General features: G+C 43.1%; 5 protein-coding genes across 6 annotated transcripts; 2 read left to right on the top strand and 3 right to left on the bottom strand.

The window, feature by feature from the left end:
• The first annotated feature begins 258 nt into the window (after window positions 1–258).
• Window positions 259–2,963, top strand: LOC125526421 (Tetratricopeptide repeat (TPR)-like superfamily protein). Its single transcript, XM_048691139.2, has 8 exons — window positions 259–635; window positions 761–827; window positions 934–973; window positions 1,083–1,215; window positions 1,876–1,947; window positions 2,041–2,121; window positions 2,579–2,640; window positions 2,736–2,963. The coding sequence occupies exons 1-8, from the start codon at window positions 366–368 to the stop codon at window positions 2,803–2,805; spliced, it is 795 nt and encodes a 264-aa protein (XP_048547096.1). The 5' UTR covers window positions 259–365; the 3' UTR covers window positions 2,806–2,963.
• Window positions 2,964–4,898: 1,935 nt separating this feature from the next.
• On the top strand, window positions 4,899–6,873 carry LOC147992298 (uncharacterized). Its single transcript, XM_087529162.1, has 2 exons — window positions 4,899–6,503; window positions 6,830–6,873. The coding sequence occupies exons 1-2, from the start codon at window positions 5,894–5,896 to the stop codon at window positions 6,871–6,873; spliced, it is 654 nt and encodes a 217-aa protein (XP_087385288.1). The 5' UTR covers window positions 4,899–5,893.
• Window positions 6,874–12,754: 5,881 nt separating this feature from the next.
• LOC125526433 (uncharacterized) lies at window positions 12,755–16,948 on the bottom strand. 2 transcript variants are annotated; one of them, XM_048691146.2, is made up of 10 exons: window positions 16,546–16,919; window positions 16,284–16,479; window positions 16,027–16,187; window positions 15,760–15,905; window positions 15,271–15,333; window positions 15,089–15,181; window positions 14,479–14,640; window positions 14,284–14,390; window positions 13,346–13,494; window positions 12,755–13,267 (listed from the first exon to the last, which is right to left on the bottom strand). In XM_048691146.2, the coding sequence occupies exons 1-10, from the start codon at window positions 16,661–16,663 to the stop codon at window positions 13,005–13,007; spliced, it is 1,458 nt and encodes a 485-aa protein (XP_048547103.1). In that variant the 5' UTR covers window positions 16,664–16,919; the 3' UTR covers window positions 12,755–13,004. The 2 variants fall into 2 exon arrangements, with proteins under 2 accessions (XP_048547103.1, XP_087385294.1); XM_087529168.1 differs by having other exon boundaries at window positions 16,284–16,948.
• Window positions 16,949–17,723: 775 nt separating this feature from the next.
• LOC125526445 (RGG repeats nuclear RNA binding protein A) lies at window positions 17,724–21,394 on the bottom strand. Its single transcript, XM_048691152.2, has 6 exons — window positions 20,949–21,394; window positions 20,297–20,675; window positions 20,058–20,199; window positions 18,879–19,040; window positions 18,731–18,793; window positions 17,724–18,130 (listed from the first exon to the last, which is right to left on the bottom strand). The coding sequence occupies exons 1-6, from the start codon at window positions 21,139–21,141 to the stop codon at window positions 17,939–17,941; spliced, it is 1,131 nt and encodes a 376-aa protein (XP_048547109.1). The 5' UTR covers window positions 21,142–21,394; the 3' UTR covers window positions 17,724–17,938.
• Window positions 21,395–22,278: 884 nt separating this feature from the next.
• LOC147992299 (uncharacterized) lies at window positions 22,279–25,007 on the bottom strand. Its single transcript, XM_087538997.1, has 8 exons — window positions 24,858–25,007; window positions 24,572–24,697; window positions 24,419–24,493; window positions 24,179–24,304; window positions 23,995–24,093; window positions 23,767–23,913; window positions 22,446–22,572; window positions 22,279–22,301 (listed from the first exon to the last, which is right to left on the bottom strand). The coding sequence occupies exons 1-8, from the start codon at window positions 25,005–25,007 to the stop codon at window positions 22,279–22,281; spliced, it is 873 nt and encodes a 290-aa protein (XP_087395123.1).
• Between the last annotated feature and the right edge of the window lie 747 nt (window positions 25,008–25,754).

The following is a 25,754-nucleotide window of genomic DNA, read 5'->3' on the forward strand; positions in this document are numbered from 1 at the left end:
TGAGAGACTGAGCTGGCATGGCAGCTTGAGATTTTACAAAGTCATCACAAGCATCTCGCAGTCGATGGAAACGACTCCTCCTGCTATATAAACATCGCTGAAAGCCTAAAATAAATTTAAAAATAATACGAACACCAGTGTGAAATTTAAGACTTAAACTCCAATGAGAGAAGGATAACACTGTCCTTGTAACCATCTTCATTCGCACGGGCACCGTTTCTCAACGGGTAAAACGACGGGAGGCTTATCGTGTCAACGTGCACTCGCTAGCTTCCATCCACTCTCCACCCGAAGACGTCTGCCTCTGCTTCGTTCCCGTCTTTCCTGTCGTCGGACTGCCTAGCCTCCATTCATCAAATTCCAAAATGGCATCCACTTCTTCCTTCCTCCGTTCTCCGGCCTCCTTCCAGCCGGCCACCGGAGCCTGCGGCCACGTCCGCTGGGCCCAGCCGTTGGCACCCCCCAAACCGCACCGCTCGCCACACCCGCCGGCGGCCACGCCCGGGGTGCCGCGCAGGCTCCTCCTGCCGGCGGCCGCTGGCATCTGGGACTTCCTCTCCGGCGGTGCGGCCGGTGCGGCCGGTGCAGCTGCCGCGCCCCTTGCCGTCCGGCGAGGTATGCAGCTCTTCCAGCAGGTCAGACCGTCAAATATAAGCCTGCTTCCACGCCTCTTCCCCACTCTGTTTCCACGCAAAAAAAAAAAAAAACTACAGAGGATCCCCTCCCCTCCCTCGCCTAATCTTCTTCCGGTGCGTTCCAGGGAGACGTGGCTGGGTCAGTGGCGGAGTTCGATCGCGCGATCGAGCTGGATCCGCGGCAGAAAGCATGTACGTACGTGCTCCTCCTAATCCACGCTAGCTTGTTCTCAGTTCCGTTGAAGGAAGAAGAGATCACCAGCTGCAGCCATGACCGTGTTTGTGTGGGTGTTTTCAGATCTCTGGCAGAGGGGACTGTCGCTGTATTACCTCGACAGGTGCATAATCCCTATGAGTAAATTAGGCCCACTGACATTGGCAAATATACTATCTGCCGTCAAGTTTCAGTTTTCTTTTCGGTTTTTGGACGTTGGCAACTTGGCATAGGTTCGAGGAGGCCGCCGAGCAGTTCAGGCTGGACGTTGCTGCCAACCCCAATGACACCGAGGAGTCGATATGGTGTTTCCTGTGTGAAGCTCAGCTGTATGGGGTGGAGGAAGCAAGGAAGCGCTTCTTGGAGGCAATTCTCTTCTCTTTATACTGTAAAAAAAAATCAGTTATGCCATGTATATATAGCTAATGTCTTTGAGGCAAGATGCAAAATTTTGTTGTTAGTGCATAGTTCAAGAACTTTGGCGTCAGCCTAAGATGGGCTGACAACCGACCTGCAAATTTAAGTGCTGCATATGTTAATCGACTAACTGAAGATTGATATGAAACAGTGCAACGTTTATCAACAAACAAAGTACTCCCTCTGTAAACTAATATAAGAGCATTTAGAATACTAAAGTACTCCCTCCGTCCGAAAATACTTGTCATCAAAACAGACAAAAAAGGATGTATCTAGAACTAAAATGCATCTAGATACATCCCGTTTTATTTATTTTGATGACAAGTATTTCCGGACGGAGGGAGTAGTGATCTAAATGTTCTTACATTAGTTTACGGAGGGAATAGCAAACAAGCATAGTGCAGAAACACTGAATTACACATGTGTGTGTGTGATTTGTTGTGTGAACCAAATTTGGTATGGACATGGGACATAACTGTGTCCGACATGTAGAACTTTTTGGTACTCTATGCAACAACCCCAAACAAAAAGGGGCTGCAGGCACCACCATGTACAAAATGCTGACCGCTGATGATCAAATGGTAACTCATTCTGAATTTCAATTTTCAGGTCGGTTTGGATCGAAGACCTGTGATGCGTGAAGCTTATGCCTTGTTCAAAGATGGTGGGGACCCTGAAAAGGTGAGCTTATTTGAGCTACAATGTATATATCTGATCCGTGTCCTTATGTACTTCCGCAGAACGTTAACTTTTTTATGGTTTCCATGCCTCCAGTTAGCTTCAAACTTTTCTACTAGTCCTGGTGGTGAACTCTTCTATGCATCATTATATGCTGGACTTTACTATGAATCTCAGGTACAGATTAATTGAACAATCTCTGTGTTGACACTTGTGTTCTTATTTAGGCCATTTACGGATTTTGTAATAGTTGTATCTGAGCTAATCTGCGGCAAGCTGCTATTTCAAAACCGTGTGCTGTTTCTTTGTAGAATAACATCTATACATCTTTATTTTGTACAATCATCTTCCTCATTGCACCCACTTAAGTCCATAGATTGCAGGAATAAATTCTGATCAACACATCACCGCAGAAAGCAAAAAATCCACATCAACACGTAACTCATCAGATTATTTTCTTGCAGCTTGTAATTTTGTGTTAGAACTGGAACAGTTTACACATCTTGTAACCAGGATGACGTATCATTTTATGAAATTTCATGATCTCTTATCCATGGTTATGGACTTACCATACCATGAACTCTCTACGTCCTAATAATCAAATGATTTATTATTTTCATTGCTTATGGAACAGAAGGACGCAGACTTGGCAAAATCGCATATTGTTGCTGCATGCAAGACACCTTATGGATCAAGGTCTTGCTTTCATTTCCCTTACACCTGGTTCAGAGTACAGACACACTAAGTGACAGCTGAGGCACATTTCGCTAACATTGTACTTCTTGGAATAGGTCTGGTGATTACATGGCTTCCCTTGCAGTGGTTCATTGTCAGTGCCGCAACTGGACTCTGGAGGGATAGGGATCTAGAAACAAAAATGATCTTAATCATTGTCATGGATTACGTTGGAGCCAGCAAATAGGCAGCAGCTTACAGAGAAGGCATTCGGTGCTAAGGCTATGCATATCAAAACCGAACCAAAACCGAAAATTACCAAATGGAGCCGAAATTATTGGTTACTTTTGTTTATCGTTATACGTATGGTATGAGAGTTACTAAACCATTTTAAATTCGGTTCATTTGGTAAATTCCAAAGAAATCGATGGTTAACCGAACTAACTGAACATAAGAATCATTACCTTGATTTTTCTCAGAGGGGAAAATATCCAGTGATACAGCCCATCACATGATACGCTGCTACTGGACCACCTGGTGTGTTCGATCTGGGTGGACGGGCTGGATCAACTCACTTCCACATTTACATATGCCCCCTTGTACATTTACGTCTTGGCCCCTAAAAAAATTATGTCCTCACAAAATCACTATAGACCTTCACCTCTCTCCTCCAGCTCCCCCTTGTTCTCAATTTCTCACCAACAGGTCCAGAAGACCCCATCCGGCGATCCAATTTGTCTCAAACTAAGAGCGCCTTTGTTAAGCAAACATACACTACATCATTTGGAGGACATTGCAAGTAGCCAAGTGCTTGTATAGAGTTTGTCTTTTTGTACAGATTCAGATTAATTGGAACACGAAAAAGAGATGGAATGCAGACATGCTTAATCCTTCCAAAATGAGGTGCTCCATATGTACATGCAGAAGAAAATATATCGCCATCCGTTTGCATTGCTAACTAATACTGAAAGCATGAGCACTATGATCACACGACAAATACAGAGAACATAAATTTTCCAGGACATGAATCATTTCATCTATTCTCATTCTTCTAGGACGCCATCCAGTGGCGGGCACCAAAGCACACCTACACACAAGTCATAACGTGAACAGATAGAAATGCTGCTATTGTCAATATCTCATCAGAGCATTCAGAATCATATGCTGACAAGCTCATTTTTCAGATCATGGGCTCTTGCACAAAATCAAACAGTATTGTTAACAACCTCTTGACTTGAGAAGAGAACATTATTCACCAAAATGTAAGTAAACCAGTTGTAATTAAAAACAGTACAAGTATAAATGTATGATAGAGTAGGCTTGCACAAGTATGGAACGACATGAAATCCTGTAAGTAAATTGTCAACACAGCAGCATAATTTCACATGCTATCAGAAAGTCATTGAGCACATTCAGTAGACTAATACTGTAAGCCTGAAGGTTGAGTAGATAAATAAAGCATAAGAGCATATATAAACTCGTCAAACAAGATGCATAATAACTAAAGTTCTAGGTAATGAACCTTACTGATCAGTCTGTGAGGCGTTAAAACTAGCAAATAGCAGATTCAGTACAAAACAATGTAGCCGCATCGGAAGAATAAGTTGACATTTTATTATTGTTTTTTTTGTGAAGTGCCAATTACATTAGTACTAAATATTTGACATTATACATGCAGGGAATTTGTATTATATTATCATCCTTCGCACTTTTTTCAGTTGTGCATTCCAGGGACAGGAGTCAAGTATCACTTATTCTTATGAGCTGATAAAGAGAACAAGTCATTTCCTGGTTGGCTCTATGTTGAATTCGAAATATCATTATTGATTAGTAAACCTTGAGGCCAAATACGAGTGTCTATCAATGATCGTTTATCCAGTAACCAATGTCAGATCATAGAACAGAAAAGATAACCTATGTGTATGCTTTGTCATGTTCAAAGCATCTATTCATGAAATGTTATAATGCTTCTTATGTTTTGGTGACCGCAACACATGTTTGTTGTGTAATCATGTCTTGTCTTCTTACAGGGCCATAGAATTTTAATATCACTCAAGGGCTGTGTTGGTAGGACTTACTTGTAATTGTGGGATTGTAGAGGGTGAAAACTGTAAAAGCACCTGTATATACATCTTGCATCTGGGAATGAATCAGATAGAGTTCTCCAGAGAAATCTTATCCTCCTCTCTCTCTCGTGACCTTCCTCTCACCCGAGCCTCACCCAGGATCTACAACATGGCATCAGAGCAGGTCGGGGATTTGCTCCAGAATCGCTCAGATTAACGGCACTGAGTGTTGGGAGGTAAAGGTAGAGGTTCTGGGGCCCGATTTGGTGCGGCAGAGAGTCAAATCGGGGCTGCCTGATTGGCTGCGGTGGAGAAGGGGACCGGTGCTGCTGCAGTGGAGCAGGGGGCCGGCGGCGGCTGCAGTGGACCAAGGGAGCCAGCTGCGAGCAAGGCAAATAGCCAAGGGACTGGAGACAGAGATGAGTGGTACCCAGGAGGTGTAGTACAGCCGTTGTTGAGGGGTTGAGTAGGATTTATTCAGGTGAAGGTGAGAGTGGTGAGTTGGTTCTTGGGTGCAAGGTTGAGGTGCAGCTAGAAGGTAGGCTGCAGGGATTCACAGGGGAGATTACTCGCTTTGAGGTGGTGATTGAGGGTTGTACAGTACTGCAGTGTGACCCTGAAGAACTTGCAAGATGGGAGAAAATGTAAATGCTCCTGCGGCAGTTACAGCCGGGGAACTTGCAGCTGTGCTTCAGTCTATGGATGAGAAATACAGAGCACTCTTTGATGCAATCAGCAAGCAGGCTGGAAACTCAAGACCAGAGACTGAAGCCAAGGAAGAGATTCACCCGTTGCAAATGCCACATGTGAAGCTAGAGGGTGCGGAAAATTATTCCAGTTGGGCAGAGCATGCCGAGACCATCCTGATCTCGAGGAACCTTGAGGGGTATATACTGGGAACAGTGGAGAAGCCTATCGAGGAAAATTCGAAAGAGGCCCAGAAGTGGAAAGCAACAAATGCATTGGTGAGAGCTTGGCTTTTAAGCTCAATATCATCTCAGATTGCAAAGCAAGTTGAAAGGATCAAGGAGGCCTCAGAAATTTGGAGGCTCCTGAAGGGGACATATTCAGGTGTAGGGAATGAGATGTTGGCATGTAGGATTCAAAAGGAACTACAGGAGCTAGGCTAGGGTGAGAAGACTGTTGTGGAATATGTGTCAGAACTGAAAAGGTTGTGGAGTGATCTTGATTACTATGATCCAGTTGAGATGGAATGTGGGAAATGTGTTGAGAAACATAGTAAATGGACTGAAAGAAGGCGTGTTAGGGACTTCTTAAATGGTCTTCATCCTAAGTTCGAGAATAGGAGAGCAGCACTTTATGGTAGTGAGAAGTTGCCCAGTCTAGAGCAAGCAATTGCTGCAATTATAAGCGAGGAAACTCGGTTGAAATTGGAGACAACAGGACCCATGGCCCAAGGTGTCTCACAAAGGCGTTCAGCTCTCCTTGCTGTCGAGAGTGGTAATTATCCAAGACCAGGAGCAAATACTCATGAGAAGAAATGCTTTGAATGTGGCCAGCCAGGACACCTCAAGGCAGCCTGCCCACAACTAATAGGAGGAGGTCGTGGTAGAGGCCTGGACTGGCATGGCAGAGGACGTGGTCGCGGGCTTGATGGACGTGGTGGTGGTCGTGGAAGAGGTATGCGGTCAATAGGAAGGGCACACACTTCTGCTGTTGCTGAAGAACCATCTAGGACTGTGAGCATCGAGATGACCGCCGATGAGTTAGAGAAATGGCGTCAACTAAAGAATTTGAGCCTTGGTGATCTGCGGCCCTCGGAGACACATGCATCATCTTCGTCAGCCAACTTTGCTGGTAACAACTCTTCTATTATGGGGTGTAGTGATAATTTTACAACAGGGGCACAATGGTTAATTGACTCTGGTGCATCTAGACATATGGCTGGATCTAATAAGGATTTTTACAATTATATTTCTAATCTAAGAAGGGAAAGTGTAAAATTAGCTGATGGTTCTACTCAAGCGATTGTGGGGTCTGGAATGGTCAGGTGTAGTCCAAATGTGTCACTTTCTTCTGTCTTGCATGTCCCCGCATTTCCAATTAACCTTTTGTCGATCAGCTGTATTACTGAAGAGCTGAATTGTGCTGCTATATTCTTTCCTACCTGGTGCATATTTCAGGAACTTGGGACTGGAAGAAAGCTTGGGACGGGGAGCGTGCGTGATGGGTTATATTACCTGGATAATAAGATATTCCCTACTGTGGCTGCTGCGGTGTCCTCCTCACCCCTAGAAGAATTTCTACTTCAACATCGTCGCTTGGGACATCTATCTTTTGCTACTCTGGGTCAGCTCTACCCTAATCTTTATTGTAAAATTAGCAAGGAACAACTAATGTGTGATGCTTGTCAGTTCGGAAAGCAAACTAGGAGCTCTTATTTGTCATTTGATAACAGAAGTGATGTACCTCTACAAACTATACACTCAGATGTATGGGGTCCCAGTGGGGTGACATCGATAAATGGTTATCACTATTTTGTTACATTCATCGACTGTTGCACTAGAACTACTTGGGTCTATGTTTTGCGTCATAAGAGTGATGTATTTGAATGCTTTAGAGATTTTCATAATATGATTAGGACCCAATATTGTGCATGTGTGAAGGTACTACGTTCGGATAATGGTACCGAGTATGTGAACAAAGAACTTGATGAATATCTATCAAGTTACGAAATTATCCATCAGACTACCTGTCCGGGTACATCTGGACAGAATGGACTAGCAGAAAGGAAAAATAGGCATCTCCTAGAGATTGCTCGGTGTATGATGTTTGCCATGAATGTCCCAAAGTTTTTGTGGAGTGAAGCAGTCATGACTGCGGCCTACTTGATGAACAGGATGCCATCCAGGGTGCTTGGGTACAAGACACCAATCGAATGTCTAACCGGGGACACTACATATGTGGTTCCACCAAAAGTATTTGGGTGTACATGCTTTGTGAAGGATTATAGGCCTTCAGTTGGTAAGCTAGATCCAAGGGCATTAAAGTGTATATTTGTGGGGTATTCTAGTAAGCAAAAAGGTTACAAGTGTTGGTGTCCTTCGGAAAGAAGAATGTTCGTGAGTATGGATGTGGTATTTAGAGAACATGAACCATTTTATGGGGAACCAACAGACTTAACTGATGTGTTTCCTGATTTGTTTACTGATAACATGTTAGATGCAGATTGTGGGACAGGGGGAGACAAGGAAGAGGGATATGATGACACAACATCAAAAGGGATGATAATTGGGGTAATCCGTGCAGAAACTGAAGAAGAACAAAGAAAGGGGGAGCAGTATGATACATCAAATGCAGCACCCCGATGGCCAAAACCAAACGAGGAAAGGGAGATGCAGGTGTATACACGAAAACGACATAACCAGGAACAAATGCAAGTGTTGGAACCTGAAGCTGAGGCTTATGGACAACAACATGAGCAAGAGCAGGAAGCTGACCAACAAGATGATACTCAAAGTCAACCTGATGACTCCATACCTTCCTCAGACAGTGGTAACATCTCTTCTCAATATGATGACCTTGATGTTCCAATAGCTCATAGAAAGCAGCCACGGTCTAAGGCTGGGAAGTTGCCCTCTAGATTGGATCCATATAATGTCTCTAGCTATGTCTCTTATGACACTGTTGGTCCTTCTTATAAATCCTTTATCGCAGCACTGGATTCTGCAGGACCCTTACCACGGGACTGGCAGGAGGCAAAGTCGAACCCAAAATGGAGGGCAGCTATGATAGAGGAGATGACAGCACTTGACAAGAACAATGCTTGGGTACTCACTACTCTTCCTCCTAATAAAAGGGTTGTTGGTTGTAAGTGGGTATTTACCTTGAAACAAAATTCAAAGGGACAGGTAGAAAGGTATAAAGCCAGATTAGTGGCAAAGGGGTATAGTCAAACTTATGGAGTCGATTATGATGAGACCTTTGCACCAATGGCAAAAATGAACACCATTAGAGCTCTCATATCTATAGCTGCAAATAATAAGTGGAAATTATTTCAAATGGATGTTAAAAATGCTTTTCTTCATGGGGATCTGCATGAAGAGGTTTATATGGAGATTCCCCCAGGGTTTGGTACACAAGAGACAGAGGGAAAAGTGTGTAGGTTGAAAAAATCTCTATATGGTTTGAAACAGTCACCTAGAGCATGGTTTGGACGATTTAGAAATGAGATTTGTTCTATGGGATTTAAACAAAGCAATGCTGATCATACCTTATTTTACAAGCATAATCATGATAGAGTTACTGTGCTTATTGTATATGTTGATGACATAGTCATTACAGGGAATGATGATGGTGAGATCTCTTGGTTGAAGAAGGCACTGGCAAGGTCATTTGAAGTTAAAAACCTGGGCTATCTTCACTATTTCCTTGGGATCGAAGTAGCATATGGTGTACAAGGTATTTATCTCTCACAAAGGAAATATGTGATAGATTTACTCAATGAAACTGGAATGTTAAATTGTAAACCAGCAGTCACACCAATTGAACTTAATCATCACATAATTGCTGACTCTGGGGATTCTGTGGATAAACAACAGTACCAACGATTGGTTGGGCGACTTATATACTTATCACACACTAGACCAGATATTGCATATGCTGTAAGTGTGGTGAGTAGATATATGCATGACCCACGGTCTATTCATATGGATGCAGTAAACAGAATCCTTAGATATCTTAAGGGTTGTCCTGGGAAAGGAGTACTGTTTTCTGCTCATGGACATCTGAATATTGAGGGATATACCGATGCTGATTGGGCTGGGTGTTTAGATGACAGAAGGTCTACATCAGGTTATTGTATGTTTGTTGGTGGCAATCTAGTTAGTTGGAGGAGCAAGAAGCAGAGTGTAGTTGCAAGGTCTACGGCTGAGGCTGAGTTTAGAGCAATGGCATCTGGGTTATGCGAGTTAATGTGGTTAAAAATGCTACTAACAGAACTTCATCTGCTTGGTGGTGTACCCCTCCAACTATATTGTGACAATCAAACTGCAGTTAACATTGTCCACAATCCAGTTCACCATGATAGAACTAAGCATGTAGAAATAGATAGACATTTCATCAAAGAAAAACTAGATGTGGGGATTCTGCAAGTTACTTATGTTAAGTCTGTAAATCAGTTAGCAGATGTATTGACAAAGGGGTTGAATGTTGTATCTTTTGTTAAGAATTGTAGCAAGATGGGGCTTATTGATATCTTTGCCCCATCTTGAGGGGGAGTGTTGGTAGGACTTACTTGTAATTGTGGGATTGTGGAGGGTGAAAACTGTAAAAGCACCTGTATATACATCTTGCATCTGGGAATGAATCAGATAGAGTTCTCCAGAGAAATCTTCTCCTCCTCTCTCTCGTGACCTTCCTCTCACCCGAGCCTCACCCAGGATCTACAACAGGTTGTGATGTTTCTCATATGTAACAATGCTGCCCAAGGTATTATTTCTTTGTTCTTCTTCAAGTATGCAGGTAAATGTTCTACCTTGCAATCTTCCATCTGTTTAAACATTAGGTTTGTACTTGTATATGTCCTATAATTTATCCTTGTTAAAGTGGCCTCTTGTAAACATATACAAGGTAAGTTTTGATACAGCAAAATATATACTCCCTCCGTAAAGAAATATAAAAGCATTTTAGTGATCTAAATGCTCTTATATTTCTTTACATAGGGAATACACAATTATGCAATGCAGTAGAGTATTTACTGTGAAACTGCTATTGGCATCATCTTCAAGCGCAAGTGGAGTAGTGGATCCTATGCTCTGACCAATACTCTCTATCGGCTCCATAATGAACTGCTTGGTGCAAAGGAAATATGCAAACATTTATGCAGAATATCAGTTGGTAACACTGCTGGAACATGCAAAAAAAAAAGTTAAGCTTGACTATCTTGGCAATTACATATCTGCAAATCAATGGCCAACAACGATCGATAGATCTTATAGGAGAAAAAAAGGAATAGCACAAAAATCATACAGATGAGAGGATGACTGAGATCGTGATTCTTTTTGACTTGCAGATTCTCAGTTACCAAAACAGCACATCTGGGGGGCCTATTTCCTAATTCCTAGTATGAATTCATTGGCAAATAAAGGCCTCCCAGAGTAATTCGTGGTAGGCTCCTACTTAGCAAGGGCTACATTGTGGGAAAACATTCACGAGACAATCTTATACTCCCTCTGTCCCATAATGTAAGACATTTTTTGATATTAGTGTAGTGTCAGAAAACATCTTACATTATGGGACGGAGGGAGTATATTCTAAAATTAATTTTTTGGACGAACGCAGAGCAGAGGATGAACTGCCCAAACAGAGTTCGACTCCTCCGATCTGCGTGGCAGTTCCCTGCGAAAGGGACGCGGGCAAACATGGAGTAGAAATCTGGCTGGTCTTGGACCACCAATGGAGGTAGTACCACAATAGGAGGACGCGGGTCAAGCTCCGACCGCTGCGAGCGGCACAGCTGTCGCCGGCGACTGAGCATGTACTATGAAAACCCTAGAACTACTTTTTGGTTTTTGTTCTACCATGCATCGAATCGAAGGGGCGGCAGCACACAGGAGGATGGATCTGTTCCTAAATTACAGAATGACCAATGGTGTACATTGCAAATTTGCCAATGGGAGGTAAGGCTGTGCCATCCTGTCCCTCCATTCCAAATCCAACACACCATACAGTACAGTATCACGGTATCATATGATGAACCGTAGCACCAGATATGGACAGAGCTTTCTCAGAGCTTTACACCAACAGAGTAAATATGGCTGTGCCTTCTTGTAGTCCGCATTGCACGTGCATTATGTGTGCGTCATGCACACATGTTGTCAAGAGGTGTTTTTCGTAATGTACCTAACAACAATGCTGAAGTCGCACATAATTTATATGACAGCGGGATGTCTCCTTCCATTAAGAATTGACGCGGAACACTAATTTTACCCAGGTCCGGGCCCCGCTACGTGAGTAACAACCATACTTCTACTTGTATGGGATTATATCACAAATGGGTTACAATGATGAAGTACTACAAAGTTTATGGGGCGAGTTGGGGTGAACGATCGGATCCTCCGATTGTGCTCTAATCAGGCGAAGCTAGAGATCTTGGCCAAGTTGAAGATGGAACATTCAGATTGCAATATCAGGAATTGCTATAGAATTGCTTCATTTGAATGGAATGACAACAGATTTGGATGCTTATGTACTGTATTTATTAATGCGGGTGACATACACTTCAGCTAAGTATATGCCAATAGCAGTTGCTTCACGCATAAGACTGCTTTGTAATACATCCCTTCTAAAACCAACCTTCAAACAACCATGGTTGGGATAAGGTCGGAACATTTCAGGCATGAACGGTAAATTCAGAAAATAGAAAAACTAATCAAAACATTTCGGCAAAAAATTGCTTCGAAGATGCTGAGTTTTTTAGGTGCGTGTACAATTTCACCAGCTCTGAAATGTCTATTCTTAAAAGTTTTTGTAGAGCCAATTTTTTTATGTTTATTTTCAAAGCTTTCTGTAGAGCCAATTTTGTTTTCCTTTTTGTTTACGACCATCACAGAGGACTCGTCTCCACAAAATTTTAAGCCTAGAACACTCAAACTACTAAAGCATCTTTCGTGCCAAAAAAATCAGGTTTTTTTATTTGTTTGCCATTTTTTTCGGTTATACTACTTCATGAGCTTGGGCTTCGAAAGCAATTACCAACCTATTTCATTCATCATACAATTAGAGCTTGTTCGCACTCTCTCCCCGCTCCAACTCCGCTCTAGAGCGGAGCAGCATCCAATTCAAATTTTCAGAGTCACTGAAGGGCCCCTCCGGGGTTGCCTAACAGGGCCTTAAGCAACACAAAGTCACAAGTTGCTGGTTAACTTACGTGCATCACTGGAACTAGTTTATCTTTTCGATAAAAGGGAGAAGGAAATATTTTTTCTGTTGTCCACATTCAACTATGAGAGCCATAATTTTTTTACTACATTTACAACCTAAATAACAACCTCAATCAAGTTTGCCAGCATGGGAAGACTTAAGAATCTTTCCCAGACTCACATGTCTGCAGACTGCAAATCAGAACTTGGTGTTACTGAGCACACAAAACATAGCAAGATGCTGAAACTGACCACACAAAAATAGTTAACCTAATACGTACTAGGCTGTAAGACTGTTGCCACTAAAAACACGGTAACATTCAGCTGCTACCCTATCCTATCCTTCGTAGAATCACTGAACCACACCTGTTGCTGCAAGCACTCAAGAGTCAAGAGTCAAGACATCAGGAGCGAAGACCTGGCAATCATACACAACTTAAAACAGTCCAAAGAAACGATGTCGCTCCTGGCTGCTGCTGCTGCGTCCTGCTGGAGTCACTGATATCCTGTCCGCATTGGCAAGCGCCCACCTGTTGAAATCCGGCGAGGAGAGTAACTGTTGCATACCCTTTCTTGTCTCTTCTTTGGTGAATGCTTCGTATTCCTCTTTCGTAAACTTTCTCCTCTCTGGGGTAGTGTGGTAGGTCGAATAGTAGCTGTCCCTATCAAGAACTTGTGACGTTGTTTTCTTCTGTGAGCCTGGAGAAGTAAAATCAAGTGGTACGCTAAGACAACAATAGTGAACTTGGGGAATCATGCGACAGAAGGATGGCAAACCTGAAAGAGGTGAATTTCTTCTTGGTGTATGTTTCAGGTATTCACCATGAAGCTTGCTGAACCCATCTTGGTGAGTTCCATTCGTGTTGGAATACCCTCCCAAATCTTCATAACGGGAGAGGCCACGTGTGATTCCCTTGGAAACTCCACTGCATAAAGATATTCATTCAGTCCCCTTTTTTGCAAGGAAAGATATATTCATTCTAGTTAGTTGTGACTTTCCAGGAGATGCAAATATTTCTTGTCGTGACAACTGACAAGAATGTTAATCAAACGGAAAAGGGCCACTTTCAAACCTGACCTATTAAACCATTTGAATTGCAACCTCGGACTATTGATACTGTCCACTTTATCCCCCAGGTCAATTCATTAGTGATATTGGGTGGCATGGTCAATATCCCTGCCACATCGTTCCCATGATCATTAAAATTCCATTCCGTATCCAATTTCTACTGCTTCATTCCTCCGTTCCTAGCATTCTTTTTGTGGAAGTAGTTTTATCTGAATGGTATAGTTTTTTTTGTAAGTGGGTCCCAATTGCTTCTGTTAAAACTGTGTTGGCCATGTCTAGACCCAGGAGCTTGCTAGCTTGCTCCTGGCTGATACCACCACCACACTGAGTTACATAAACCAGCTGGTTCACCCGAAAGACTAGAACCATGAGCATAGGTGGGCAATATACTTCAACTGTATGCTCTTATAACAACAATAAATTACATACCTAGAGATACTAATATTAACAATTAACACTACTGATGAGCAGGAGTATACCACTATACCAGCTTCTGCTTAGCGATATTATGTAGGTTTAAAAGTTAAAACCATGAATAACAAAAGGCTGTAAGCCTGTAATTAGCAAGTTCGTATTCAACTTTAGATTATACTCCACAAAGGGGCATATACAATAATAATAGGATATACTACGCCATAATTCATACCTTGATAAATGGCGTATAAGTCGTGGCATCCCTTCAATCCTTGAAACTGTCTTGATGATTATGCAAAAGACTAAAGCTGCAAATGCAAGGAGATAGTCCAGAGAACTCTACAGGAATTGAAGACGCAAAACTGCCAGTCAGTGGAGTGATAACTAGTAGAATAGTCAGCAAACAGCCGACGTTACAAAAAAATACCTGGAGGATCAAGACAGCAGAAACAATCAAGATAGCCCACTCGACGAAATAGGCCACGCCAGCATCAACAGATCCTTCTTCCGTTAGAACAAGTTTACGGACACCCCAGAAACCAAACCAGGCTCCAGCTAGGATGACGCAAACGAGAAGGAATATACCTAGCTGCAAATGTATTTTACATGTTCTTATGTCAAATTGTCAATAGAGCAATGATCGAAATGAAACTCGAACAGAATAATGATGGTAAAACATTGATAATGCCTATATATGGTACTACAACTTAAAGAGACTGGTATAACAATGTAAAAACATTAACAATCCCTTTCTAGGGCAATATAGTAGAACCCGGCTATTAGACAACAGGAACTCAAAGAGACAAGCATTTGTAACATATTGAGAAGAATCGTAAACTGTAATTCAGTAGTACAGTTTATACTTCATAGTGATCTATCAAGAAAAAACAGAGAAAATATAAGCCTCAAGAATGTCAAAGTCATGGGGCAATTTAAATTGCTATGCCTTAAATAAGTGGCAATGTAAATGTAGGTGGAAATTAAACAAGCACAACGAACCATAGATGACACTATTCCTGGATGGAGAACTTACATACAGGATTATGCATGTCTTCAGCGATTCCCATTTCCACAAGAATTGAACGCAGCAGTCCCGACAAATAGTGCAGAAAATATGTTGTCATGCCAACCTGTTGTTTTGAGAAATTATCATGATGTCCAACAGTGTGAAAATGAAATTAGAGAAGAGAACTTTCTCAATGATCAAATGAATACTCACAACTGAAGAGTACGCGAAAATAGCAAGCGAACTCTTTCTGCCAGTAGGCAAAAGCTTCATTCCCTGAAAGAAGATATACCAAAAAGAGGCAGGTAGTGAGAAGCAAAAATAACAACTCGGAAAGTGCCTGCCTAACCAAGTAGCAGACCAAAAGACTTTACAAACCAAGAATGACTTCTGGGAAATTAGGCATCATAAACAGCACAAAGCATGTGAATACATTCAGGAAAAACAAATGAACAGGGAAAGAAAAGGAGGGAGATAATCTCCACCGAGCTGAAGGAAAGCACATGTTCTTGCAGGAGTCTGTCCAATAGTGCCATATATGCTACTCTAATTATCATGGCCCAACTGGTATTGTGAACTACAGAGAATAAGAGAACTTCACTCAACCATTATGAAAACTGACTCATCCACCAATGCTAGTTATCTCTAGTTATGAGATTAAGTGGCACTCTACAGAGAACAGGGCATAGAGGAAGAGCTTACCTGAAAGAGTATAATCAGCACCACAAGGAAAATGCCGATCGTCATGGCGCCACCATAGTAGAACACCAGTGACTGGCTAAGCGTGTGCGCCAGAGCCATCAGCACCATCCCCAACACCAGGAACACCACCCTGTGGAGCAAGAACTCTGCAGAGACAAACACAAAAGCACCAATCCCCAAATCAACATCGCGCGAAACAGTTGCCATCAAGGTGCACATACAACAAGCAAAACCACGGAAATGCAAAGAAGAACGAGAACCACACACCTTCCTCCGTGGACACCACAACGGATCTCGAAGGGTCCGCGGGCATCCGGAAGTCGAGGATCCGGTGGTCGTACGGCGAGAGGGACTGCGCCCAGAGCCCGCTCTTGGGCACCTTGTGCCACTGCGACGCGGCGCACTTGCACGGACCAATCGTGGCATTTCTACAAACAGCACCACCACAAAATCAGGCCGAGAAGTGCAAGCACGCACGAGAAGAAGAAATGAAGGTAGGGTTTGAGTTCCTGATTCTCGCTTACCGGTGAAAGCAGAGCTCGAGGGCGTCGGGGCGGGAGGCGTTGGCGCGGAGCCGCAGGGCGTGGAAGAAGCGGGACGGGTCGCGGAAGCGGGAGGCGCGGCCGCGGAGGTGGACGCGCGTGCAGAAGGGGCCGCGGCCGTCCCCGGCGAGGGGTTCCGCCGGCGGGAGGCGGAGGGAGGCCGCCGGGTGCGAGGCGACTGCGAGACGGTTAGGGTTAGGGTTTAGGGGGATTTGGGGGGCGGGGTGCGAGGCACAGAGCTTACCTGTTAGCTCGGCGGCGGCGGCGGCGGCGGCGGGGATGGAGAAGGCGCTGGCGGTGCCGCCGAGGAGGACGGCGAGTAGGGGGAGGAGGAGGAGACGGCGCGGCGCCGGCGGCGGCATGGCGTCGGCGGTGAAGTGGTGGATTTGGGGATTTTTCTGGGGGGAAAGGGAGGCGGGAGAAATCAAGTAGGAGAGGAGCGTGTGTGTTGGCTTTGAAACAACGCTGTCCGTGGGAGTCGGCAAGTCTGTCCGTTTATTTTTATTTTGCCTTCTCTCCTAAGTCACCTCTTCTCTTCTGAACGCTGCTTCTCCAAGGAGGGAGAAGAGCTGCATCTAGTCCGATTTGGCAAATTTGGTCCTCTAAATACCAATGGACAAGCCTTTGCAAGACCATTGGCACGGCAGCCCCTCAAAAGTTTAGCCGGACAGACACACTTTTTATGTCAAACCCTCAAATCCATGCACGTCGACCATATATAGCAGAAGTTTATCACAATTCAGCAATGCAACAAAGTAAAATAAATCATTCAAGAATTCGGACCATGTCAAAATGAAATTCAATGTCCAGGCCACGGCTGACCATTTGGCTTTGAAACAACGTTGTTCGTGCGAGTCGAATGCAGCCAGGACCTTTTTTTTCTTCTTTTGCTTTGCCTTCTTCTCGTAAGTCACATCCTCCCTGAGTAGGGAACCATGTGCTTCTGGAAGGGGAGGGGAGCGGCTTATGGAAGAAGTCACCAGAAGAATTGAACAAATGTTGCAAATGAGGGATGATACTCAAAAGTCAGGGCACCTGACCTTGCAAGGGTCAGGGGCGTTGCGCTGCTACGAGTGTCTCCGGTGTTGCAACTGTACATCTCATTGACATTGCGAGGACAAGCAGACTAGGGGAGGGGGGCTCATCATGAGCCACTGCCCACTGATGCAAGGCAGCTGATGTTGTTTGGTTGCATGACCAGTGCAGCGGGTGCTGCAATGGGGACACGGGTATAGAGTGGGAGCAGCGCTGCAAGCCAGGCACATAAGGATGTGTTGCTGCAACGAGAGGAGAAAGACATCTGATGACTCGCAAGCCAACTGATGCCTAGCTGTCCCCATATTATCACTTGCACTGTATGCAGCGCTATCCATATCTGATGGATCACTCGCATCAGAGGACATTAGAAACCTGAAGATCACAGACAAAGGAACGAGCAATTCATAGCCTACAAAATTCTGATAAGCGACAACCGTCGGATTTACAAAGTCGACAGACACAGGGATGAATGGTCCACATGCAGCAGAGTTATTTGTTTCAATATAGGATCCGCGCAGAAATATATGGTGAAAGGAAAATTTTAACTTGACAGCGTCAACGATACTGGTAAAGGTGGTACTTGAGATGGTACAGCAATCTCACTTCCCACCGAGGGTTGGGAACTGGTTCTGGTCCTGAATTGCCGGAGCAGGGGGTGGGCCGTGATAGCCCCCACCACCAAATCCGCCTCTGAAGCCTCCGCGGTCTCCACGGCCCCTGCCGCCACGGCCACGGCCACCATAGAACCTCTCTCCTTCAGCAGGCTTCAGGAACTCATTGATGCTCACAGACTACAAACGTCAGAGAACAATCCCAAGTTAGTAATTGTTATCTAGCAGGAAGACCAAAGTGCAGGCATAAAACTGGGCGCGCTAAGCACGAAAGGTAATTGCTGTTTTAACAACAGGACAGGGGAATAACAGATGAATCCAAGACAGGCAACTAACATGTCCAGAAAGGCCTACAATATAGCCTTTCTGGAGAGAGAAACAAGATTATGGCGTGCACAATGGTTCTATCTTAAGAGTACCACATAGGATAAATGATGAGGTGGAGGAGAGAGAAACAAGATTAAGAGATCTCTTAGCATAATATCTGCAACCACATATTTAAGAAATCTGGTTACTAAGATTATGCCAAGAGATAACCCTTTGTACATCATTTTTTATTGTCATATCTAAATTACATGGTGGCTTAAGATAAGATTATTGACAATGTGCATGCCCTAAGTGGTTATTGACAATATGTAGCACGATATCTAGTATCACAAACTGAGAATCAGAAAGTTATTGCAAGATTGCACCAGCATCACAACACTACTGTTAGTATTTAGCAGCTTGACAAGAGAAGTACAAATATTTCTAAATATTGCAAAAGATGTAATGTCAGACCTTCTTAGCACGCTCTTCACGTTCAGCATTCTCTTTCTTCTTCAAAGCCTCCTTATCAGCACCCTAAGGAAATACATAAAAAAAAATCAATCACGAATCTCCAGTGAGTTAAGAGGCATGGAGTACAAGGCATAATGGGTTAACTTACCAGTTTGATGAAAACTTCATCATTTCCTTTCTTGGTGGAAAGTAGTTGCATAGCCTGCAGATCCTTATCAATTTCAACCTTCCTCTCTTCAGACTTCTTCAAAGCAGCAAGTGCTTTCCTCTTCTCCTCCATTACTTTCTCAAATTCATCAAGAGTCATCTCCTAAGATCATCAAACATTTCATTCAAATGATTGCAACAAATATAGGTATACTCTTCCTTCTTTAGAAACAAGCATATGCATACAGCATGACCGCAACAGATATATGATACAATAATACAAAAAGGAAATGTTTAAATACAATGAGAATGGCTGCATAAATCATGTCTGAAAAGAGCTATTGTGTGTGAGTTGCCTGATAAAATGTACATGTGTGTAATAATCTAATAATCACTCAGCCACCACGAACACGAACAGAAGAAATAGCCATAATCAACATTAATTTGAAATTCAGACAACGGTATTGCATATCACGACCAGACTGACAAACTACTGTAATTATCTGTTGGTCTATTAATATCAAAAGCAAGGTGAAGAAATTAGCAAGTCCTTCCAAAACAGATATTGTACATGATCAGTGAAGTGAGCAGAGCAAAAGCGTATTGCAAACTGCTATGCTCACTTCTGTCAGTCCTATAAGTACATACCAAATGCAAGGCATAGCAAATGGCAACTTTGGGGATGTTACGATTCCAAACAAATCAATTACACAAGCATGCACTTGTGAATGCACTAATTGAACACTCAAAGAGAAGTATTGCAAAAATCTCACTGGCTCACAGAAGACAACAAGATTACAAAGTTATCTCTATATTTAAAAATCCATAATAGATAGAAGAATGAAAATTCCAAGCTATCAAAACATGCAAGACATAATAGTGTGTATGAATTAAAGCAAATGCATGCTGCATAAGACTCAATATGACTGACAAATCATGAAGCAAAACAAAACAAAAAACAATGGGGCGAGCTATGTAAAATACCAAAAGGATAGCTATAACTAGACTTAAAAGTAGCAAGCCAAAACCCACACTTCGTTCAAGTTGAGAAGAGAACTAAATGTGCATGTTATTATGCCTTAGAAATATAACTATAACTAGACTTAGAAATATGACTATAACTAGACAACTTTATCAAAAAATTATCATTCATAAGGACCACAGCGTGAAGGAAGCATACATTATCCTCTTCCTTTTCTTCTTCCACAACTGTGGCGCCATCTTTGGTGGGCTTGTTCTCATCTGCCTGTGGTGCATCCTCCGGTGCGCCCTGCTTCTCAGGTGCAGGGGCCTTCTCATCCTGCTTCAGGGCCTCAGTTTCCCTGGTTACCAACCAAAACAACAACACAGGTTACCTCCCATTTCACCACTCTGCATATAAATAGCCTACATCATAGAGCAGAAAAGGAGATATCTTACTGGGCGACAAATTCATCAGAGGTAGTTCCCCAGTTCCCACGGCCAGCACCCTCGCGTTTTATCTCATACCCACGGCCTGTGCCGCTATGGCGCTCATAGTTCCTTCGAGGTGGCCTCTCAGAATCATCACCAAACTCGCCTTCACGATACCCACCACGACGGCCTCCCCCCTGGTAGGGTTGCCGAGGGGCCCTCTCTCTGTCCTGGGCGCCTTCCTCACCTCCAGTTCTGGCACCATAACCTCCCCTGTAGCCATTTGTGTCTTCACTGCCGTAGTCGCGATTCTGACCGTACCCTCCTCGGCCACCTCTGCCTGAGCCACGTTCACCGCGACCATATCCTCCACGAGAGGGTGGACCACCACCTCGGGAGTCATTGCCTGAAAAACATACACACCATCAGGAGTTAAACCCCAAAAAAATAGTCTTTCATGGCAGCAATGTCTAAAACTGAATCAAAATCCCCAACTTCACAACGATTCTTTAACAGAACGATTTTTTTTGTGTGATTTCAGATACTAGCAACTAGAGTATCGCACAGCAGTTGATCGATGGCCACCCTTTCCACGAAAAAAAAAAAGCATCCCCGCAGACCCTAAACCCCAGATCCAGCATCTCCGCAACTCGCTACTAAACCCGGACCCTGGACTTACCAGCCTGACCAGGCGGAGGCGGCTTGGTGGGCAGATTGGCGACCGTCTTCGCGCCGCCCTTGCCGGCGGCGGGCGGCGCGGCGGCCTTCTTGGCCTCGGCCTTCTGCGCCAGGGCGGCCGCCTTGGCCAGGAGCTGCGTGGGGTCGTCGCCCTCGTCGTCGCCGAGGAGGTCAAAGGGGTTCATGGTCGCCATGGACGGCGGAAAAAGTCGGGTCACTCTGCGCTCGCTCGCCGGGATTTGTGTGTGGGGTGACCGGGGAACTGCCCTTCTCGCTACCAGTCTCTCCTGCCGGACTTCTGCATCGCCATCGCTCGGCCCGGGGAGGATTCGCGCGAGTCTGAGGCTCAGATGGCGGCGGCGGCGGCGGCGGCGGCGGCGAGGGGATGGGGACGGAGCAGGTGGGAGAGGGGGTGTGTGTGGGAAGACGAAGAAACCCTAGCCGCACTATCCCGGACTAGTACTAGTGCCGCGAGTCCCTATCCCCTCGCTGTCGTCCTGCCGGCCGAAATGACCGCCGTGCCCTCGCGCCGATGGGCCGTTTGGCTGGAGGGCGCCCGGGGATTTGGGGTGATTACGGGATTTCACGGGTCGGGTGGGGCCCTCGGCGCTCGTGGGGGCGCTGGGCCGTGGGATTCCGATCGAGCGGCTGGGATCGCCCCGCGGGGGGTCGCCTGTCGGCGTTGCGGTATTCCTCGCGGTGACCGCTCACTCGCGACTCGCGAATCGTGGCTTTAATCTAATTTTTAATTGAAAAATAATGCCTGTTGATGTACTACAGGGTTTTGGTGACCAGGCTGCAGGAATCTTTGAAAAAAAATCAAAATTCAATCTTTTTAATTTTGTAAAATTTTAAAAAAACAACATGCAAGTGTACAAGGATGAAATGTATATGTGTGTAATAATTTAGGATGAAATACCTTGAAATGCGATATGTACATAGAAAAGAACAAATTCTTGAGGATGAATAGTGCTTAAAAGCCCCATGTTTGTTTTTTATGCACAACACTCATTTCAACGTGCTTCTTCTTGGAAATTTACACACATGTACATTGTGCCTCCATTTTGAAACATAGAAATATGAATTTTGGTGAATTTTAAAATTTGCAGATGGAGGCCTCCGTGGAGCTCGGCCTCCAAAAGCAATTTTCGGTTCTAGCCATCGGTTCTAGCCACTAAAACATCCCACATTTGATTACATAAGGTTTATATAGAACTAACGGAGACCCAGACCAAGTTCACGAGCTTATTATCCTAAGTCGTAACAAATGTGATAGGATTCTTTTTCGACGTCCTCATGTCCCCTTGAGATGAAACAAGAAAATCCAAATCTTAACTCTCCCGGGGTAGAACATCTAACAAGGATACATATAAGTGAATAACCAAATTTATGTGCCTACTCGATCATGTAATAGTATGCACGAACCTAAAGAAAGAAATATGTGCAACACCTGCATGTATAAATAAATACCATAGCACTGATGATAGGGGGAATTTACATCTATATGAAGTTTGTTCATTGCAATTTTTCTTCTTCCTTGTTGATGATCTTCTGGGCTTCAAAGAACTTTCAAGTGTTTTGCGAGCCTTCACATTCTTTCTCGGTTTTTCGCGGAAAATCTCATGCTACGAGGAGAATTAGCTAAATATAAGCACCAAATATCTATAAATTGGTTTTTATAAGAATTTCAAAACTTTAATAATGTCAAAGCAATATATTGTTTGATAAACCTGAAAATTCAAACATTTGGACATGTATTTTTCGACTAATTACATAATATACTCACAATATACATAACTACAAACAACACAACATATTATGCAGATTTTTTTTACACTTTTAAGCTGACACATTTATGATATTCAATTATCATGCTATGCTGGTCTAAGCAGCAAAATATGCAATATCAGTACCATGGAGACACCGCTCTTACAGGAAGTTTTGTAGGTTGTTCAGAGATACCAACACACCAGTAAAGAAAAAGAATGGTGGTTAGTTCCAAGTACGGTCTAATGAAGGTAGACCAAATGCATGCATATGTTAGAAAATGAGTTCCTTTTGTTATATTATTAAATTACATTACATTTGCATCGAAAAAGCTATGTTTAATTCTGGTGTCCACACAATGAAAAGAAAAGCAACATTATTTGTTATTCCAACCTATGATGGATATACCTTTTGGCAGAATGGTTTGACACATAATAATTTCCGTATCAATATAGTCGAGGTACACACACATTTGTATGATGGGGGGCGGGGGCAATCCCAAAATACATGGTTGCAAAAAACGAATCAAGGATAGTCATTTGGATATGGCACATGGAAAACATAGAAAACTACATCGGTCATACATGAATCTTCCATGAATAAATGAACATGTGAAACTAGAATGATAACGTAAATTCCTACAAAATGAGAAGTAGAAGAATGCATTCCATAAGGATCTGAAAGCATCAACACTATGACCCGACCTCAATAAAAGATAGATCAAATGATCATAATCATATAAAAATATATATTAGAAATTAAGCCAGCCTAACTTGACTATTGATTTCAAGAATAACACAAAAAGCAAATTGCATGATAACAACGTCAAAAAGATTTTCGATCCACAACTTTTGGAATATACCTTATTATTTGCACATGAAAGGATGTGTGCATGAAGTATATATTCACATTTTAAACAGTATAATATCAAAAAAGGTCAACAATGCATCTTCTTCTAAGGCAAGTGAAGTCTTTAAAATGAAAACTTTACTTTGAGATGAGATAATGTTGGAAGACCATGACTGGGATAAGAGATTATGTTGGAATGTTACCATGTCAACGGACTTCTCAAAATTGTACACTTCATGCACACTTGCCCTCTGAACAAGTGCATGTTTTTTAACTTCCCCAGTGTTAATGTAGTGAGTTGCATAATTCAATGACCTGAATACTTTATGGCTAACAGGATCCGTGAAGTACTGCATCATTAATCATGATCAAAAATTGAAAAATATTTCAACAAAGAATGAAGGAAGGGTTTTGTTTTTAATTTTATATACCGAGTCTTTCCTTATTCTTTCCTTTGATTTTCTGTGTACGACCTCTTTGACCCATCCTTGTGGCAGCCCGTGTGCGTTGAACTCCACTGTTGCTAGAATCTACAAAGTAAGGCATCAAAGCTTTGGGAAGTCAATTCATCATAGACATAAATAATTTCTTATGTAGGGATAGTAAGAAATGCACATTATCTTGAGAGTTTGTGTCACATTGCCCATCTGTATCACATTTGAATATTTTCCTTTCCTTACTATAGAGTAGTACATCCTCTTTAGAAAATACTCGTACTTCCAATGATGAGAAAAGATAAAACTGCAAATAATAATAATACAATCAAATCAAAATTATTTACAAAAGTGAGTAAATTATCATCTTGCCATTTTTAGTTAGTATTTTTCTAGGGCGTGTGAAGGGGATAAAAACTACCTTGTACATCTTCTCCATCTTTTCTCCCCCTGCTCTGACCTCTACCAGCCATCCATCTGGAAGCCATTCGTGTGCCTATGCATATAATGATAGAATGATATAGATAATGGATATAAAAATATACAATGGCCTCGTCATAGTAAGAAAACATACATGAGGCGTGCTACAAGCAACACAATCATTAGATTCGATGTAGTGTTCCTCCATCTCGGAGAAAAGGTAGTCCATGACCTCTTCCTTCACCCTGAACTTGACCCCTGTGACTGGAGATATGAAATACTAAAAGGAAACAAAAGTAAAGGAAAAAATAATCACATATCTCCAGTAGACAAACTAACAAAATCTAGAAAAAGCATACAAACTTGTATAAAGAATGAACATGTGTTTGATCTATCTAACAACATGTATTTGTGCATATGTTTGGTAGTACACATCATACCTGGTAGAGGGCGCCATTATCATCACGTCTGACCTCCATGATCCAGCCATCTGGGAGCCAATCTGGTGGCTGCTCCATCCCATCTTCCAACTTCTCCTTAACATCCTCCAGTAGTGTCACTCCTTCATCATCTGAGATTGAGTCTTCCATCCTAAAACCCTCAAACTCGAGACCTTCTCTTTCAAACCCTTGTCTTGTTTTCTCGGATCTAAAAGAGCATGAGAACGAGAATGTTGGCAAATCTGGGAGTGGCTAGAAATCTAAACTTTTTGGTGGTAGGAATTCGTCGCCGCCGACGCGACTCGATTAGGGCTAGAGAGCACACCGATCACCCACGATTTCTCTGTTCGCTACCTTTTATAGACCGATCTTATTTCCCTCCCTGGCTTGGGCCAGCGGCTATGCTAGATGGGCTGCTTGGGCTAGTTAACCACAAGAATAACTGCCCTTAGGAAGCCATGGGGATGGCCATGCTCAAGCTAATTCTATGGCTATCCAATGGACATAGATGGCCATGGCATGTGATCTGACGGCTAAAAAGGCTAAATGCATGAGAAGGCTAGGAGAGTGCCCAGTTTTACTGTTCTAAATGTGCAGGACCATTATTGTGAATCATGTGAACAACATCGAGTGACATGTTATGATAGATAGTACAGTAGACAACTCATATAATGGGGTGGTTGGAGCATCCGAATTTGGATTTTAGACTTTGGCGGGGATTTGTAAAAATTGGAACAATGTGGAGAAGAAAAATAAGCTGTAAAACGTCAAGGAAAAAAGGTTGAATTCCTTACCACAAGTGAAATATTTGTTTCCACTTATTAAATAATGAGATGGAGTATATATTTGTTTTCTGAATCAAATAGAGTATAACTCATGTTCATGTTTTATTCATAA

Source organism: Triticum urartu, chromosome 1A, assembly GCF_056163025.1.
Source record: "Triticum urartu cultivar PI428250 chromosome 1A, HENAU_Tu73, whole genome shotgun sequence".
NCBI lineage: Eukaryota > Viridiplantae > Streptophyta > Magnoliopsida > Poales > Poaceae > Triticum > Triticum urartu.

What these genes read in the sequence shown, in the direction of transcription:
- LOC125526421 (XM_048691139.2), top strand. Translation starts at nt 366, where the DNA reads ATGGCATCCACTTCTTCCTTCCTCCGTTCTCCGGCCTCCTTCCAGCCG. An exon ending in GGATCCGCGGCAGAAAGCAT is followed by an intron (nt 828 to 933) that starts GTACGTACGTGC and finishes GGGTGTTTTCAG; the next exon opens with ATCTCTGGCAGAGGGGACTG. An exon ending in AAGACACCTTATGGATCAAG is followed by an intron (nt 2,641 to 2,735) that starts GTCTTGCTTTCA and finishes TTCTTGGAATAG; the next exon opens with GTCTGGTGATTACATGGCTT.
- LOC147992298 (XM_087529162.1), top strand. Translation starts at nt 5,894, where the DNA reads ATGGAATGTGGGAAATGTGTTGAGAAACATAGTAAATGGACTGAAAGA. An exon ending in TTCGTCAGCCAACTTTGCTG is followed by an intron (nt 6,504 to 6,829) that starts GTAACAACTCTT and finishes TGCATATTTCAG; the next exon opens with GAACTTGGGACTGGAAGAAA.
- LOC125526433 (XM_087529168.1), bottom strand. Translation starts at nt 16,663, where the DNA reads ATGCCGCCGCCGGCGCCGCGCCGTCTCCTCCTCCTCCCCCTACTCGCC. An exon ending in TGTGGTGTCCACGGAGGAAG is followed by an intron (nt 15,906 to 16,026) that starts GTGTGTGGTTCT and finishes TTGTCTCTGCAG; the next exon opens with AGTTCTTGCTCCACAGGGTG. An exon ending in CTGAAGACATGCATAATCCT is followed by an intron (nt 14,641 to 15,088) that starts GTATGTAAGTTC and finishes ATACATTTGCAG; the next exon opens with CTAGGTATATTCCTTCTCGT.
- LOC125526445 (XM_048691152.2), bottom strand. Translation starts at nt 21,141, where the DNA reads ATGGCGACCATGAACCCCTTTGACCTCCTCGGCGACGACGAGGGCGAC. An exon ending in ATGAAGTTTTCATCAAACTG is followed by an intron (nt 18,794 to 18,878) that starts GTAAGTTAACCC and finishes GTATTTCCTTAG; the next exon opens with GGTGCTGATAAGGAGGCTTT. An exon ending in GTGAAGAGCGTGCTAAGAAG is followed by an intron (nt 18,131 to 18,730) that starts GTCTGACATTAC and finishes TGACGTTTGTAG; the next exon opens with TCTGTGAGCATCAATGAGTT.
- LOC147992299 (XM_087538997.1), bottom strand. Translation starts at nt 25,007, where the DNA reads ATGGAAGACTCAATCTCAGATGATGAAGGAGTGACACTACTGGAGGAT. An exon ending in TTGCTTGTAGCACGCCTCAT is followed by an intron (nt 24,494 to 24,571) that starts GTATGTTTTCTT and finishes TTATATGCATAG; the next exon opens with GCACACGAATGGCTTCCAGA. An exon ending in ACACAAACTCTCAAGATAAT is followed by an intron (nt 24,094 to 24,178) that starts GTGCATTTCTTA and finishes CTTACTTTGTAG; the next exon opens with ATTCTAGCAACAGTGGAGTT.